At 39.2% G+C, this 18578-nt stretch overlaps 1 protein-coding gene across 1 annotated transcript in view; it reads left to right on the top strand.

Annotated features, from left to right (window-relative positions):
* FAM227B (family with sequence similarity 227 member B) overlaps positions 1-18578 on the top strand; it is a 189417-nt gene that overhangs the window by 168268 nt on the left and 2571 nt on the right. Inside the window, exons 14-15 of the mRNA XM_025998683.2 lie at positions 13485-13560; positions 17965-18034. Coding sequence (XP_025854468.2) covers positions 13485-13560; positions 17965-18034 — 146 coding nt within the window. The remainder of the gene's footprint in view (positions 1-13484; positions 13561-17964; positions 18035-18578) is intronic.

Here is an 18578-nt window from a genome sequence, read left to right as displayed (position 1 = left end):
TAGGTGTCTGTCAGTGGATGAACGGATGAAGAAGATGGGTATATAGACAGTGGAATATTATTCAGCCACAAGAAACAAGGATATCTTACCATTTGCAACAACATAGATGGACCTTAGGGACATCATGCTAAGTAAAAGAAATCAGATAAAGACAAGTAGTGTATAATATTAGTTATATATGGAATCTAAAAAACCCAAACTCGTAGAAACAGAAAGTAGAATAGTTGCCAGGGGCTGGGGGCTGGGGAAATAGGGAGATGCTGGTCAAAAGATACAAACTTCCAGTTACCAGTTCTGGAGATCTAATGCATAGAATGGTGATTATAGTTAACATACTGTATTATGTACTTGAAAGTTGCTAAGAGAATAAATCTTAAATGTTTTTACCACAGAAAAGAAATGGTAATTATATGAGGTTATGGAGTTCTTAACTCACGGTACTATGGTAATTATTTCACAGCATAGAAGTGTATTAAATCAATATATCCATACACTTTAAACTTACACGATGTTACATGTTAACTATATCTCAGTAAAGCTGGAAAAAAATTCTGGAACAGGAAAATATATATGGTGGATGCTCTGAAAACCCAGATTTGCTTCCAGAAAAAGCAACTTATTTTTTGGCTGCTGGGGGGTTACTATGGCAGAAAGCCCTCGGTTGCTAATACCTTACAAGGATTGTGTCATTTAATGGTAGTGGCCTCACTCAATGTCATGCCCTAGGGCAGGTTATATTTTTCAAAACTGGCCACAACAGTATCTTCCTTCCTACAAGTTCTTGTTAGAATGTGATCTTGCCACTTATACTATCAAGAGGTAGGACCTATGTCCAGTCCCCTTGAATTTAGGCAGACATTTATATCTTCCTCAACCAATGGAGTGTGACTTCTGAAGCCAGGTCATAGATGGCTTTACAACCTCTGCTCTAATGCTTCTGCTGTTGCTGTTGGAATGCTCCTAGAAACAACTGCTCTTTGAGGAAGATATCAGACCACATGGAGAGGCCATGCTCCAACTAGCAGCCAGAACTGAAGTTGAGCCACAGCCATCATCAAACACCAGACATGTGAGGAAGCCTTTGAGATGGCTCCAGCTCCAGCCACTACCTGATTGCAACTACATGAAAGACCCAGTCAACACCCAAAACTATGGAAATAATAACAAATGGCAGTTGTTGCTTTATGCCACTGAGTGTAGAGTTGTTTATTAATGCAGCAATAGATAACTGTACCATGCCCCCTTTCAAAGGCAGCCCACGTCCATTGACTGTATCAGATTATCCCAACAATACTGAAGGGTCATCCCAGCTTTGGAACTCCCCATAGGTCAGCTTAGACTTCCAGTGGGACTATTATCACAGTTCCAGTTCTCTCTCTGCTTAATTTTACTTCCTTCCCTTATAACTCAGAAATGTTAATCCCAAGAGCACTCCCTAATAAACCTGCACACTGATCTCCATTTCTTAGCCTGCTTTCAAAAACCCACCTAGGAGAGTATGTTTGTTCCCAGTATTACTTAACACAGGGAGAACAATGTTGGTTTCAGCAATCACCATTACAGAGAAGGCAACCCATTGATTGCTCACTAGTTTTCTTCTGGATCCTCAATAGTCAATTAAATGGAAACAGAGGGAAAAAAGTGTATGGGAATTACATTTTTAAAGAATTCAACATTGTACTGTGGGGCTCATTTGCTACCATAAAATGGAGCTACTTGCTGCAAGAGTTTGGGCAGAATTGGCAGATGGTTTCCCACATCTTCTAGGGTTATTTCTTCCTAAGGAAAGATCTTACCGGGCAGCGCCAGTGGCGCAGCGGTTTAGCGCTGCCTGCAGCCCAGGGTGTGATCCTGGAGACCTAGGATCGAGTCCCACATCAGGCTCCTTGCATGGAGCCTGCTTCTGCCTGTGTCTCTGCCTTGCTCTCTGTGTTTCTCATGAATAAATAAATAAATAAATCTTTAAAAAAAAAAAAAAAAGAAGGAAAGATCTTACCATGATCTAGAAGCAGGAGTGGTTAAATGCTGAATTAGACCAACAATCCCATATCTGGTAGTCATTTTTGCTTGTTTAGAAGACATTTAAAGCTCAAAATCTTGTGATCTATATAAGAATTGTGCAGCATGTAAGTGCCTAAGAGTTATGGCCTTGACAATACGCTTTTAAGGGGAAATGTGATGCATGTGGGCAGACCTGCTGCATGCAATGGATTTGGATGTGCCTATCAGCAATCTCTCCTTTTCACCTATTTATCTCTACTCTTGCCCTTTGCCTGGATTTCCTCTCCTGCTGCAATCCTTGTTTTAGATTCTAGATGTGTTGCCTGTTCTAATTGCTATTTTCCAGATACTTCAAATCTTGCTTAAGGGTCTTGCTTAAGGGCCCCATTACCTGAATATGCCTTCATTACCTGCTTCCAGATCAAGACTTTCTTATGTCTTGTTTAACAAGATTTGTGGAAAATCTATGTGCTAGGTGATATGCTATGTGCTGCAGAGATGACTATCATCTCTGCTGTCAGGTAATTTATTGTCTAACAGATGTCCATGTCCACAAGCTTGTTGGCTCTACTCAAGATACAGCCTTTTTCTAGCATTCCTCCCATGCTTACCTGAACAATTTCTGTTCTTCCCCATCCTCAATGTCTAAAAGCTGCAGCACAGTGGTTTTTAAGAAAGATGACACTTTAAATGTCCAAGGAAGCACATTTCCTTTACCTGGAAAAGTATGAAATCTTCAGAGAAATGGGTAATTTTTTGCTTATTCTGGAAGCAATCAGAGCAACAATTGAAACATAAGTGAAGTACTTAAGTACTGAACAAAGGTATCTTTAACAGAAGCTTAACTGGAAAAAAATAGAAAAAAAGATTGACCAGGTTGCCCTTTCCATGAAATGAGTACCAAAGGTGAGTCTGCTTCCTTTCCACGAGTCTATGTGTCTGCATTATCCAGGATTAAGATTTGGGGAAATCCCACTGGAAGGGTGAAAGAGACAGGAGGGAGTAGAATCGGGAAAACTGGAGTCAAAGAGTCAAGTCAGAAGCATAGACATGCACTGAAGCAGAAGAGGCACCTACCAACGTCAGTTTGACAACCATCAAGGGTTATGGTAAGGGCCCAGTCAGCTCACTGTCTTTGGCTCCCATATCCTTGAGAGTACTATTAGGAAAGGAAAAGACATACTCACCCTGAAGCAAATAAGAGAGAAGTTGCCCAAGTCTTAGGAATTATATTAAGGCAGGGGCACCTGGGTAGCTCAGTGGATTGAGCATTGACTCAGGTCATGATCTCAGGGTCCTGGGATGGGTACCGGGTGGGGCTCCCTTCTCAGCGGGGAGCCTGCTTGTCTCTCTCTGCCTCTGCCCCTCCTGCTGCTTGTGCTCAGTCCATATCTCAAATAAATAGAATCTTAAAAAATAAAAGGAATTATATAAGACAAAAGTTGCAAGAACTATCAAGGTGAGAAAACGGACTCTGAAAAGGGCAAAAGTCACAGCACCCTCAGGAGCATTCTGAAGGTAATGTAAAGGGTGGACCATTGGTTCTTACTGTGTATACCCAGTTTTGTGGAACTAGCCCATAAATGGTGGTTTTCTTTTCCTCACTCTTCTTATACCTTTGATAACTTCTCCAAGTAAGAGGTTAACAAACTTAATGGTTTTAACTAGATAAACATATAGTTAGAAAACCAACATTAGCATGTGATATTTTACAATATTATATAAAATGATAATATATACTATTTAGAGCAGGATTTAAAGAAATAGACATATGAACATAGAGTTGGGTATTTATTATGTTTATCATAATTTTAGAACTGCACTGTTCAGTATGTTAGCCAATAGCTATGTGTGGCTATATTAAAATTAATAAAATTAATGGGGCACCTGGGTGTCTCAGTTGGTTAAGTGTCCAACTCTTGGTTTCAGCTCAGGTCATGATCTCAGGGTTGTGAGATGGAGCCCCATGTCAGGGGTGGTCCATGCTCAGCAGGGAGTCTGCTCAAGATTCTCTCTCCCTCTCCCTCTCCCCTCAGCCAGGATAAATCCTTTTAAAAAATAATTAATAAAATTAAGTAAAGTAAAAATACAGTTCTTCAGTTATACTGTCTCATTTCACATATTCACTCTCTGTGTGTGACTATTGGACAAGGGCAGATATTGAACATTTCCATCACAACAAAAAATGTTCTGTGGACAGCACTGTCTTGAGTAGGAAGGAAAGTTTAATCGATTCACAGAACTTGAGATGTCACCTTGGGATATCAGACAGCCGGAACACACAGTGCATGTGCTGCTGAAGCGAGCACGGCTGGAACACACAGAACTTGCTTTTGCCTTGCCATTTGCAGCCTTCTAATTTTAGAAGTTTAGTGGTTTAGGATTACATATTATTTATTCATCCATTCATTATTCATCCATCCATCAAAATTGGAGTTCCCCTCGTATTTTGCTTTTGGGGGTTGGATATTTCCCCTTTATCCTAGTTTTACTTAATTTTTAGTTTTGCTCAGAGATAACTGCTTTTAGCATCATGCAGAATTTTGCACTGTTCCTTATGGCTTCAATCCATAGAAGAATGCTTGCCACTCTCTTTACAAGCTTCCAGGTCAAGACTTTATGAATAACCTAGACCTATATAAAATTCTGTGATTGCCTTTTGACGGTCAGATATTTGATCCGTGGACTTTACTTCATTCTCATTGATGCTAGTTTGTATCAGTTACCAGAATAAACCTGTAGCTCTCCTGCTAGGTTCTCAAGGACTCCTTATAGGACTAGTTTTTATATTTAAAAAAAAATACATCTGACTTATTTAATAGAGCACTTTATAAGCAGAAAAATATAAGAGAACATAGTAGAATAAATGATACAAGGATTTAAATTTTGCTCTCAGAGAAGGAGGTTTTATATTTATTTTTAGATGATTTTTAATTGAAGCTATTCTAAACTTTGTCGAGTAGGTTGCTAAGTTTCCTCCTTTTGCAAACCCTGCCAGAGTGTAGGCCAAGTTTTAAAAAAAAATGGAGGGGGGGTTTTAAAATGAACATCATGGTTTTATAAAAGAACTTGAAGAACAAAGGGTTTTTGTTTTACATGACTTAAGTATGTGTATTGTAAGCATTTTGCAGCCGCCTTGAGCCAAAGACAATTACAAAATTGTTTGTGAGATCCAGCCAGCCCTTCTTTCTTATAGACTCAGTTTACGTTCTCATTAGTGTTTTTCTTTTCCTTTCTTTTAATAAAATGCACAAGATAGAAACCATAATTCAGCAAACTTGTTATTAAACTAACTAATGAAATAAATAGAAGACTTTAGTGCCTTAGGTAATCAGGTTCCAGGGAGTGGGTTGTATCAATTTTTTAGCCACAATTGGGATTTTAGATTATAAAGCTGGCTCAGTGGAAAGTTAAGAGGGTGGGGGTTGTGGAGCAGAAAGGATTTGCATCCTGGAGAGTTAAGTTAGTAAGAGTTAAGGTTTAGGCTTTTCTTTAACTTATTACAAATTAACTTATTATAAATTACATTATAAATGCCCAATTTATATCAAATAATCTTATATCAAATAAGAGAAGAAAATTTCATTTTGAAACAGTTTAAATGATTTCAACCATTGGGGAAAAAATATATTCTTGCTATATGTGCTACTGGTCAATTAAAAAAATCAGGTGGAAAAGCCATAGCTTTTTCAAATGCTTAGAATTTAAGGCTAAAAAAGCAGTATCTCAATTAAATATAAAAATTGACTAGATTATAATTTTGTGTTCACCTAACCTATTTCTCCTCAAAGAAGGTGGCCAGGCAAAGGAGAAAGTAGATAAAATCCACACTGTTACTTTGCATTCACCCCATAAAAATTACTGCCAGTTTATGGCACCAAGTGATGTTAAGAGATGCTTCAGGGTCTCTGAAAGTAGAAACCCTATCCTAGTTTAGAGCTAGGGCCTGCATATTTTAAGGACTCCTTTGGTGGTTATCTCACATGTATTCATTTCTGTTTTGTTACTAATAATCCAGTTTGGCCCATCTCAGGAGAGTAGGGTCTCTAGAATTTCTAGTTTAGATATTGAATCCAGTTGTAAGCAAGGCACTGTATTTGCAAAGCAAATCCACAGTTTGTATATTTATTTGGAATAGCTTCCTGAGTGCAGGAGGGGTTGATGGAAATAGTGAGGATGGCTGAATTCCCTCCAGAGCTGTCTGTTCAGGGGCATAAATTATAAAAATTATGGAATCTCTATAAATCAACAGCTTGTTTATCAGTCTTAGGTAGTGAACTGTTGCCATAACTAAGTTTTCCAGATAACTAGAGCCAACCATCTACGGCACCAAAATTTATGTTAACCATTTTTATGAAAATTTTCCTTGAAGATATATCATACTTCCTAGATTTCTTAAACAATATAGCAAAATATAATTAACTTTCTGATGATGACTGGGCTTCTCAGGATGAAGCCTATGATTCAGCTACATGGAAAGATCAGTAAGAATGCTTGCTCAGGAGGCCAAGAACAATAAACATCCCCTGAATACTCCTTCCATACCAGCTGCTCCTATGAAGGTGCTGAGCCATCCAGCTGCAAAGACAGGAAGTGCATCAGTCACAGAATCCGACCCAAGTTGCTGTAGCAGCACAGAGGAGCACCCTCATCCGATTGGAGGCAGCCCTGCCCTGAAGCAGAACAGATTGCTAGACTGTCATAGTCTTTATGCCTATTTTTTATAGTTCTGTCTTCTACCTGAAAAACTGCCTGTTGTTATTTCTCGTTCCTACTCATTCCTGTAAGTCAAATACCACGTTTTACTCATCTTCGTGTCTCCATGCCTACTGAAAGCCCTGGCAAGTTTGTTGAATGCTTTTCATTAAATCTGCATTAATATTTTTGGTAGCCCTATTCCCTCAATTTTCTAAACTATGCTACAAAACTGCTTCTAATGATATGTTAAATAATGAAACTTACTAAAACCCCCATTTTACACATAAAACCAAGCCATGTAGAAATCTGGGTGATATTCCAACAGTTGGCGCTGTCTCCCATGGAATAAGGCATATGGGGTTAGTAATAACTTTTAAAAACATTTATGGATATACGGCTCTATTGTGGATGTTTGGCACTCTTGCAAATCTAACATTAAAATATTTGGACCATAAGCAGAAGTAAGCAGTAAACAGAAGATAACTGTTCTAAGATCAGTTTGGGCCACATGCCAAGTTATTTTAAGAATTTAGTTTTTAGGATTAAGAATTAAATGAATGCTGGAGTATAAAGGAGGAGATTGTGGCCACTGTTTGCTGCTTGGGTTCTGTTTATTTCTTATACAATAGCATTATGTGTAGAATGGATACTTTGGCCCTAACCTGGTCATCTCATTAGCAATTCTAAAGATACTCTGAGGAATATATCTAAGGGGTATGGGTTAGACAGCAAGGCCTCCTGCAGCTTCATTCTAGGATAGTACTTTTGGCAGATAGAAGCAAAATTTGCCTCTGGGAAATTCTTTTCCTGAGTCTCACACGTGCCCAACTTCTCAAAGGCAAGGTACTTCCTTTCTAAAAGACTTCGCTTCTTCATCTATATTATAATCAAACTGAACCCTGCAATTTCTAAGGTCCTTTATTTCACGAATACCCCGTGTTTCTAAAGGGAGATCAAAGACCTCAGAGTCTGAATTGAGGCCTTTAGGATGTCTCCAGGTTTTAGTATGTCATATGCCAACCACAGCTCTTGTGAAGTCCCAGAACAGGACCATTTTATTTCTACCCAAATGGCTCCTTCTCCATTTAGTGGTTTGCCGCGTAAACTCCGTGTAGCATTGCATGAGAAAACACAGTGTGAGGTCAATTCAGACAGCGGATTTGGAAAACATGTTGCCACAGTCATCCCCAAGGAATAAAATATAGTCATTCTTCATAATTTGTAAGCTCTAAGTACTCTAATTTTCTACAGTTAGGGAAAATTGATGACTTTATGTATCTGATGAGAATAAAAATTAGGATACTCATTAACAGACATTAACAGAAGTCTATTAAAAACCATCATGATTGAAGAGTGGAAGAAAATGCTGAGGTCTTAGTACCAACATCATATAGCCCAGAACCCCATTACACAACACAAATATACAACTGTGACCAAATTCTGTGGGCAATGAGAATTACTTTATAAAGAATGTACATACCCAGTTCATTTTAATATGTTCAAAATTAAAAATTTATAGAAAATAAAACATAGTTCTTTGTCTTAATGCCAATTATATATAATGAATGTCCAAGGAAGAAAATCTAATTAGTTCAGAGTGACAAGCACCGTCTCACTCATAAATGCTTCATCGTGGGAACCATGGTCAAGAGCACAATATAGCTTTGTAGAAGGATAAAAATCTTCAAAATTCTGACAGGCATTCTGAGAAAGAAATTAAATATTACCAGGAAATAGCTGCACACAAATTAAATTTCAGCAGCTCCAGACTATGTGCACGTTAGGAAAGTGTTAATCACTCTGTAAGATTGAACTTTCTGTGATTTTTACTCAGGAAAAGATCTTAGGGTTTCAGTCACTAGATGTAGCAAGAAAAGTAAGACAGATGTTAAAAGTAGTCTGAACCTCTTCAGATATTTAGGAAGATTGCTAAGCCTTCTCTACTAAAGCTGCTGGACTTCTTCACAGTCTGTGACAGCCAAAGGAGGAAAAAAACCAAAGGCGGAAATTTGGCATAACTGAAATTGCAGGCTTCTTGCTTACATAATGAACAGAACTACCATCTCTTTTCTTGACCATTAGCATCAAAGCACTCCAAAGGTAAGCAAGAATAGGGCTATCTTTTCCCAGAACCCAGACAGACTTGAGTTGGGAGAGACATGGGCCTCCCTTGCTAGACTTTAAGGTGGAGAGTGGGGCTGGGAGATGTCATACTGGAAAACACAACTGGGGGAGAGAGGAGAAATTGATATTTCATATTAAAAAAAAACAGCAAAATTTTTGCATCAGGACCATAGAGCCCCTCTACACACTTCAGAGTGTTTACTCTGAAATCTTTTGCAAACATTAAAATAATGACTACAAAGCCTGGACGTATGGGAAAATTATGATAGTTGGGTAAAGAAAGCAACCATGTCATTATAAAAATAACATAAAATATATATTTGTACATGACAAATGAAAAGGCACATAGAAAAATGAAAGTAGTTTTATTTTTTGGGAAAGTGAAATTCTGAGAGAATTTTTTTCTTTTCCTTTGACTACATTAATTCTGCTATTATATTCTTTGCCCAGTAATATTTTTTTACTTTTATTGAGATATAATTGACATATGGCATTGTATAAGTTTCAGGTCTACAGCATAATGATTTGACTTATGTATATTGAGAAATGATTACACAGTGATATTTTTTTAAGTCTTACACTTGTCAAAATGAGATTTTGTGAGGTTTAGCTTTTGTCTGCTTTATTTAAAGTGAGGCTTTCATTACTTCTCTTTTAGATTTGAGTACTAATCTATCCCTAAAGTTGTCATTTACTGAATAGTCAAAAATATTATTTATGCGGAATGAAATCTCAAAGCCAAAATTTGAAAGTAACTTTGATCCAGCTTATGGAAGTTTTATTTTGGAAACTTCATTCAGGCTTGATTCATATCAAGAGAAAACTATAGTTTATGTGGACATTTAATTCATTTAGAAGATCCCTAAAGACAAGGTAATTTGTACAGTGTCATCGGAACCCATTAATGTCTGTAATTCCTGAAGACAATGTTGTGTTTCTGACCATAGGTTGACAGAACAATCGGTTGAAAACAGGAAATTCCAGTTGATACATTAGTTGTTCAGTCACAGCTGCTATTTAAATATAACCTACATTACTATGAAATGCCTGTCCCAAAGTAAGATGCACTGCCCTCAGAAGCTCACTGAAAACTTGAGGTGCCCGGGTGGCTCACTCAGTTAAGCATCCAACTCTTGATTTCAGCTTAGGTCATGATGTCAGGGTGGTGAGACTGAGCCCCACATCAGGCTCCATGCTCAGTGGGGAGTCTGCTTGATATTCTCTCCCTCTGCCCCTGCCCCCACCAATGCATGTGCTCGCTCACTCTCTCTCTCAAATAAATAAATACATCTTAAAAAATAAAATAAAAAAGTAGAAGCACGCTGAAAATAGAAATCCAGTCCAAAATGAGGCTCTGAGCAGAAAGAGTCTTCCTGGGATGTCCTCTGCCGTGCAACAAATAGGACTGTGTGCAGTGTAGAACTATTTTCATGTAAGCAAAGACACCAGTCTCAAGAGCCTCAAGCAGAATTCTAGAAATACGGTAGAGATCCCATCACAGTGCATGGTCCATGTTGGATATCCAACAAATGTTAACTTCTGTTTTTCCACTCCATTTCCAATTATTGCCCTACCTCTGCCTCAGATACAATATCTTTGAGGTCTTTTAGTTAACCACATGCCTAATATACTAATCAAGAAGTGGGCTAACCAGATGTGCTGGTACAATGATATCCTGGGCCCAGGTATTAAACATATGATAGTCTCATATCAGACTACCCTAGCCACATTTTCTCCCCCCTCCTCCCTATCTTTCATCCAGCCCCCATATCCTTCCTATTACTCAACAAATTCTTCTTCATTCCTTTGCAAAATCTCAAATTCCACCCCACACTCTCTGAGCATTTTGCCATTATTTTAGTGATGAGTCTGAACTTCTAAACTTAAAAAGGCTCATATTCTATTTCATAGAAAACCAGAATAGGGACAGGAGCCACATGACCATCTAACTAAATGCCAACCCCTTACAAACAAGGAAAAGGAGCGTCAGCCTGGTTAACTACTTTGGCTACCATGGTACTAGATGATGAGTGCTGACCTCAGTGCCAGAACCAGAGCTCAATCTCCAGGATGGCACTTCCTCTATAATCTTTGGGAAATGGCCTGTGAGTGCCAGCCAAGGAGAGAGCAAGAGCTAAGAGGGTACTGAAAGAAGAGCACCAAGAGAGAAGATGAGTAAAGGACACCGGAGACACACACTTTGTTGACTTCCCAATTTTGCTACGTGCTGCCCTGAAGAAGACTGTATCTTGAATGAGTCCTTGAAGTTAATTATTATTCGTCCTGTATACATGCAATTGTCACTATTGGTCTGCCTCCTGGGGGTGCCAGATGCTGTCAAAGCAATGATTTGATTTTCACCTACACAGTACAGATCAACTTTCCATTAAATCCTAAGTTCAGGGATGCCTGGGTCACTCAACAGTTGAGCGTCTGCCTTTGGCTCAGGGTGTGATCCCGGATTCCCAGGATTGAGTGCTGCATTGGGTTCCTTGCAGGATTGAGTGCTGCAGGGTTCCAGACCTTTCTGGTCTGGAAAGACCAGAAGAGAGCTCTCAGCCTCTCTGTGTGTGTGTCTCATGAATAAATAAATAAAATCTTTAAAAAGTAAACAAATAATAAAAAATAAAATAAATTTAAAAATCCTAAGTTCAGGAACTGTATGCCATTGTGACAGTAAACAGTGAAGTCAGGCTCATCTCTTTCTTTAAAGAAAATCTTAAAAAAAAAAAAAAAAAAAGAAAATCTTACTCTAAAACTTAGATATGATTAAGGGGAAAAAGAAATTTGGAATTTATCAATAAATAGGCTTCTCTAAAATTTATTTCAGAGAATTTTGATCCACTTTAGAATACTATACTCATCCAGACTCAAACTCCAGGCTTGGTAGGGTAGAGTGTGTTCTGCTGTCAGCACTGCTTCCTTCTATAGTCAGTGATGCTATTAAAAGCCTGCTTAAACAGATTCTGTGACCAGAGAATTTATCTCTTCTGGTGTTGCTGAGAAAGTGGTCTAGAGTGCACAGAAAATTGGGTGTTCTTATCCTTGGTTCTAGACTTTGATGTTCAAATTTTAAGTGATTGAAGATAATTCCTGAATAGTTTAGAGCTTAGTAGGAAAGACATAAATTTTATTCAAGCTTATTGTGAGCATCTTTGTTGTGGAGCCATTCATGTTTTTCCTTCTGGTTACCTCAACTGAGATACAGTACTCAGGAAGTTAAGATAAGAAAGATAAAGTAGGGATCCCTGGGTGGTGCAGTGGTTTGGCACCTGCCTTTGGCCCAGGGTGCGATTCTGGAGACCCGGGATCGAATCCCACGTCAGGCTCCCGGTGCGTGGAGCCTGCTTCTCCCTCTGCCTATGTCTCTGCCTCTCTCTCTCTCTCTCTGTGACTATCATAAATAAATAAAAAATACCTTTAAAAAATAAAATAAAATAAAATAAAATAAAATAAAATAAAATAAAATAAAATAATAAAAAAGAAAGAAAGATAAAGTTGCTATGTGGTCCCACTCCAGGGACCAAATCCACTGGGCTTCTCCTAACATTCTTTTTTTTTTTTTTTAGATTTCATTTATTTATTCATGACAGACACACAGAGAGAGAGAGAGGCAGAGACACAGGCAGAGGGAGAAGCAGGCTCCACGCAGGGAGCCCGATGTGGGACTCAATCCCAGGACTCCAAGATCACACCCTGGGCCGAAGGCAGCGCTAAACCGCTGGGCCACCAGGGATGCCCTTCTCCTAACATCCTTACACCGAATAAATAAGGTTAAAATGAGCATCAAAGACAGCCTTGAAATAGACCATAAATTTGCATTCAGAGAAAGACAGAGGTGATACTGAAGTGTGCTTTAGGAGGGGGAGTGGGGCCGTACAGGGACAGTCGATCACAGAGATTTAAGAGCTCCTGGTTTACCAGTAAGGCTAAGGTCTTCTTTTAACACAAGCTGAGGGCTGCCTCCTGGAGTCATTTGCTGATTGCTGTTTGCTGTTTCAGAAGGGAAGTGTCTGTTCTGTCAGATAGGAATGTGGGTTTAAGACCAGGGTTAGAAGCACAACCACAGGCTGTTCCAAAACAGTGGGATAAGAGCCCCAGGCTCATGAGCAGCACACTTACACCTTCTACTGAGCATCTTTCTTTCCTGTAGTTAGCAGAGGCCACCAGCTGAAGGCAACCAACATATCCTGTCAGTCCCCTCCAGAGCCTTCCAGAGATCAAGAGACCTTGAGATTCTCAGTATATGTAGAAATGAAGAAATGCCTTAAAAGGGTTACAAAAATTTGGGTATGTTTTTAATATTTACATTTAACAAATTGCCGCTTTTAATCTATACACACACACACACACACACACACACAAAACACCACAAAAAAAGGCAATTGCAGAATTTATGAAACTATTAAGTTCTAGTGCATTGTGGGTGGTGTAGTCCAGATAATGGGGCACAAGTTTAATGTGGTCTAATGAGTACTGTCTTCTTTCAGTTTGCATATTACAAATATCTCCAGATGTAATATTCATGTCCACAACTGAGACCCTTCATGACTGGGAAGCCCAGTCCAGACAGCATGCTCAGTCTCCTTGTGACAGTTACTATCCTCCTCTCCCAGATGTTCCTAACTAAAAATCTTTCCTTAACCATAAGCCTATCACACCACCTGCTCCAACTTACCGTGATATTATAAAAGAAGCAAAAAGACAATTTGCAAGGAATGAAAAGGATTTTCGGATGTAAGTTGCTGCCCCCTTATTGTTAAATATAAAATCCTAAACTCTTTTAGAGCTGGAAGTAACCATAGAAATCAGCTACACTTAGCTCCTTATTTTACCAGTGAGGAGAGTCACTTCTGAGTGTCTAACAGACGTGGAGTTTCTTTTCCGGTAAGTGTCAAGGATGTATGTTGGAGCCATAGATTGAAGGAAGGAAGAAACCCTTGCTGTGCTGTGGTTGGGGGCATGCACCCCAGCATGGAAAGATCAGAAGAGAGCTCCAGAAAATAGAGACTGGAGTACTGATTGTTTACAAAGATGAGCCATGGAAGAACAGAAAGGTTTGTTTGCAGTATGAGTTCTCTGGAGCTGGGGTGGCATTTGGGGCAGTATTAAGGAAAGCACAATCAAATACATCAAAAAGGGGTATATGGAAGAGTAACCAGGTAAGGTCTTATCCAGCAGGCAGGGCAAAAGTTTGATCCTTGGCTTACCAAGCGTCACCATTCCCCTCCCATCTCCTTCCAGTCCCCCACCCCCACCACACATGTACACACACGCACACACACACACACACACACAGCCCTTGGATTTCCTGTGCTCAGTGCAAAGAACTAGTATGAACACTTTGTGAGAGGGCCCTTGTTGAAGCAGCGAGGTGGAGTCCAAACCATACTCAGGTGTCATGAGTGATGTCTTTGGTATGTATTTATAGCAGGGAATGTTCTGGGGGATTCCTCTCACCAAGTAGTACATAGGGTGGGGATGTTGAAGAATTGGTTTATAAAGGACTTTTACTGACATGTAGAAGTTAGCAATTATTAATTTATTCTTTCCCAATTTGATATCCTGCTTTATTTTAAAATTTAACTCGAAATTTTTATTTTTATAGAGAAACGCACAGAATTAATGAAGAAATAAAACTCCTAAGACAGCGGCAAGAAAGAATTGATAAGGAGCTTGATAGGTTTGTTCCTTATTCAATTTTGTAGTGATTAATAACATTTTAATTGAGGGACACCTAAGTGGCACAGTTGGCTAAGTGTCCACCGACTCTTGGTTTTGGCTCAAGTCATGATCTCGTGGTCATGGAATCAAGCCCTGCTGTCAGGCTCTGAGCTCAGTGCAGAGTCTGCTTCAGAATCTCTCTCCCTCCCACTCAGTCTCTCTTTCTCTCAAATAAATAAATGAATAAATAAATAAATAAATAATCTTTAATAAAAACCCATTAAACATTTAAATTCAACAACTGTGCTACAAAAAACTAAAATGGGTTTATTATGTAAAAATACATCCACTCAGATATCTGCAGGGATTTTCTACTCAACAGTTTCATCAGGAATAACATTTTGACCTTCTTTGTCCACAGAACCAACTACTCTGCTAATTTAATTAATTGCTAAACATCATCATCATTTCCTTTTACTCCTCTAGCTATAGTACTTAAGCTCAAGGCCTTTTAAAAATAAACCCATAACCATGCCCTGCCCTCAGGAAGATGGAAACTAGAAAAACAAGCTGTTCAGCTGGCCTCCCTTGGGCTAGTTCTTTGTTCCCCTTCTGCTCCTACACACACAAACATTTTGGGGGCACATTTAATTTGTTTATTTTATAAATTAGTGTATAAAAAGGAAAAATATAAAGTATTGAGACTAAACTACTTCTAGCATACCCACATGCAAAAGAATGTGTGGGATGAGCACAGCCCTTCAAACAAGCACCTGTGGAAGACCACAGCTGTGTGCCATTCATCTTCTAATTACTATTTTGGAACTTAAAAAGCTAGTTTCCTGTAGAGATGGCAAATCACTATGTTGTATACCTGAAACTAATGTCACATTATATGTATGCTCTGTACTTCAGGGGTCTCTTTTTTAAGTTAGTTTTTGGCTGGCTCAGTTGGAGCATGCAACTCTTTATCTTGAGGTTGTAAGTTTGAGCCCCATGTTGTGTGTAGAGAGTACTTAAAAATAAGATCTTAAAATAAATAAAAACAAAAAAGCTATTTCCCAGTCACATGAGAAAATCCAATTAATGAATTGGACTTTAGAATCTTCTCTCTCTTTTCACCAAATATCTTATCACTCATATTTCTCCTTCACGATACTTAAATTTTAAGATCTGATTCCAGGGTCGCCTGAGTGGTTCAGTGGGCTAAGAATCTAACTCTTGATTTTGGCTCGAGTCATAGGCTCAGAGTGTGAGATTGAGCTCCATGTCAGGCCCCATGTGTGTGGAGCATGAAGCCTGCTTGGGATTCTCTCTCTTTCCTCTGCCTCTGCCTGTTGACCCCACACCCCCAACACACACACTATCTCTAAAAAAAAAAGAAAGAAGAAAGAAAAGAAAGAAGAAAGAAAGAAAGAAAGAAAGAAAGAGAAAGAAGAAAGAAAAAAGAAAGAAGAAAGAAAGAAAGAAAAAGAAAGAAAGAAGAAAGAAAGAAAAAGAAAGAAAGAAAGAAAGAAAGAAAGAAGAAAGAAAGAAAGAAAGAAAAAGAAAGAGGGATCCCTGGGTGGCGCAGTGGTTTAGCGCCTGTCTTTGGCCCAGGGCGCAATCCTGGAGACCCGGGATCGAGTCCCACATCGGGCTCCCGGTGCATGGAGCCTGCTTCTCCCTCTGCCTGTGTCTCTGCCTCTCTCTCTCTCTCTGACTATCATAAATAAATAAAGTTAAAAAAAAATTTTTAAGAAAGAAAGAAAGAAAGAAAGAAAGAAAGAAAGAAAGAAAGAAAGAAAGAGATATCTGATTCCAGGTGACTTTTACAAGTTCCCCAAAATCAAATCTATATGGGATAGGATTTCTCATCACTGAGAATATAACAGAAGAATATAGGACAGAGTAATTTGCAAGAAGTGCTCAAATATGTTTTATGCAATGGGACATTGTGGGTGAAAAAAGGGGAAAATACGCCTTCATATATCAATCTCATGTGCCTGTTAAATCTATAGGCACAGCATACACATTTCTATCTGTAATCTTCAAAGAAGAGATACTCATGGAGAGGAAAGGCAAGGCAAGCAGAAAGACAGGGGTTAGGGAGTGGTGGGGGTTGCAAAACTGTGAGTGCGCTAAAAAAAACCCACTGAATTGTACACTTTAACAAGGTGGATTTTATGGTATGAGACCTAGGTCAATAAAACTGTTATTTAAAAAAAAGAAAGAGGGGCACTGTAAATTAAAAGGGTGAGTCCAAAGATGGCTTGATTCTAACAAAGTGAGATGGAACCAGAGTCTGAGTCCAACACCCATCTCAAGGAGATCCTAAGAGGGTGTTACCGAGAAAGGACATCAGAGATATTTTGGAGTGTGTCTCAATAGGACTATGACAAAGAGACTCACATTGTGAAGGCCAGATCTGAGAAAAGCAGGAGGAGAGCCCAGAGGGTAATCGTTAGTGAGGAGAAAAGCCAGTGGAGGAGATAAAATTGGTAGAGGTAAAGCAGAGAATAAGCAAGGGGCATTTGTCAGTGGCCGAGCACAAGTGCAGGGGGTGGTCAAGAGCCAGCCCTGCTGCGCCCCAGGGGGTGCCCCCCACTACCTGCTAAAGAAACCCAGAAGATGCCTTGCGGGGCGTGGGGGGGGTGGCTAATCTATACTTCATGGTTTAGCAAAGTACACTGGGAATTTTCAGAAATGTTTACTTCCTACAAATTCCATGGAGGAAAAAGAGTTTTAAAATGTCTCCCTTGAATATTGCCAGTGAAATTAATAGCCATGTATCTTTATTTCATTTTTGTTTCTCTTGCTAATACTGCTTTCTCCTTGTCCCAAGTTCTTACCCGTCCAAGCCTCAGCCTACTCCTCTCTGCCTCTCCCCGCATCCACAGATCTCTGCAAAGGTTCCTCCTGCCTCCTGAATTCAGCTGTCCAACTCCCTCATAAATATTTCTTGAATGAGTACTTGGTGACAAAAATCAGGATAGACTCCTGGATTCCTCCATAGGCTTCCAGCCTTCACTATCTCTATCCACACCTCCCACCCCCCACCCTCCCTGCCGCCCCAGATCCCTGCCAGTCCCTTGGGACACTCCTTCAAGTCTGCACTGGAGCCAGGCAAGCGGAATCAGTTCAGCAAATATTGTGCAAACCATCTCACTGACGAGAATGCTGCACTCCTGGGACACAGTGTCACACAGTGGTTGAATTAAAGGCTCGAGTCACGCCGCTTGTGTTCAAATCCTGTATGACTTGCTAGCTATAGGGCTGTGGGCAGGTTAATTAACCTATCTGAGCCTTTTTCATTTAGAATACTGGATAGTAATACTACTTACTTGATAAGATTGTTGTAAGGGTAATTGAATGAATATGTGTAAAATGCTGGCAAATACCCAGCATATTAAATTTTGTGTAAATGTTGGTGATTAGTTGGTGTCAGTATAAAAACAATTGGTTTGGCTACCGGTTTTTTTTTTTTTTTTTTTTCAGACTCCAGGCAAAGGCTACCAAGAAACCTTACGAAGTTAGGAATGACTTTGATAAGTTCCTACATAAACTGGTATGTTTCCTTTTTGAAAACAGTTGAGAATTCTCTCTCTAGCTTCTCTTCCATGGCCTGGACAATATTTAATAAGCAATATGTGGTTTCACATCCAAGATACAGTGGGAAGGTAAAATACACTATTGTCATTTAAGCATCCACATGCACATTTAAAATAATCCCTGTTTTTCATATTAGTAGCAGCCTCATGCCCACTTACCCTCATCCCTTGCTTCTGACCACAGGCAGTTTATGCAACTGAAAAGCTCCAAATGCAGTCAAAATTTCAAACTAATAGAAAATTATCAGTGAAGTCATTTTATTTTGTTAATAATTCAACAAAAATATATTGGTTTCTAATGACTGCGTTAAATGAATGGTCCCTGCAGAAATTACAAGGTTCTAAATGGGACTCAAAGTGTGTGAGAAAAAGAAAAGGAGCCTTCTCTGTCTTTCCAGTCTTCTTTGTCCCTTCCTCTTGCACTCCCTCCTTAACTTCTGGGAAGTTCTGTTAAATCTAAAGGTTCTTTTTCCCTTCCAGCAGGCAAGAGCATGTAGGGAA

The sequence above is a fragment of the Vulpes vulpes genome, chromosome 15, assembly GCF_048418805.1.
Source record: "Vulpes vulpes isolate BD-2025 chromosome 15, VulVul3, whole genome shotgun sequence".
In the NCBI taxonomy this organism is placed as follows: Eukaryota; Metazoa; Chordata; class Mammalia; order Carnivora; family Canidae; genus Vulpes; species Vulpes vulpes.
Note: the sequence above shows the minus strand (reverse complement) of the source record. Positions and strands in the feature narration are given on the sequence as shown.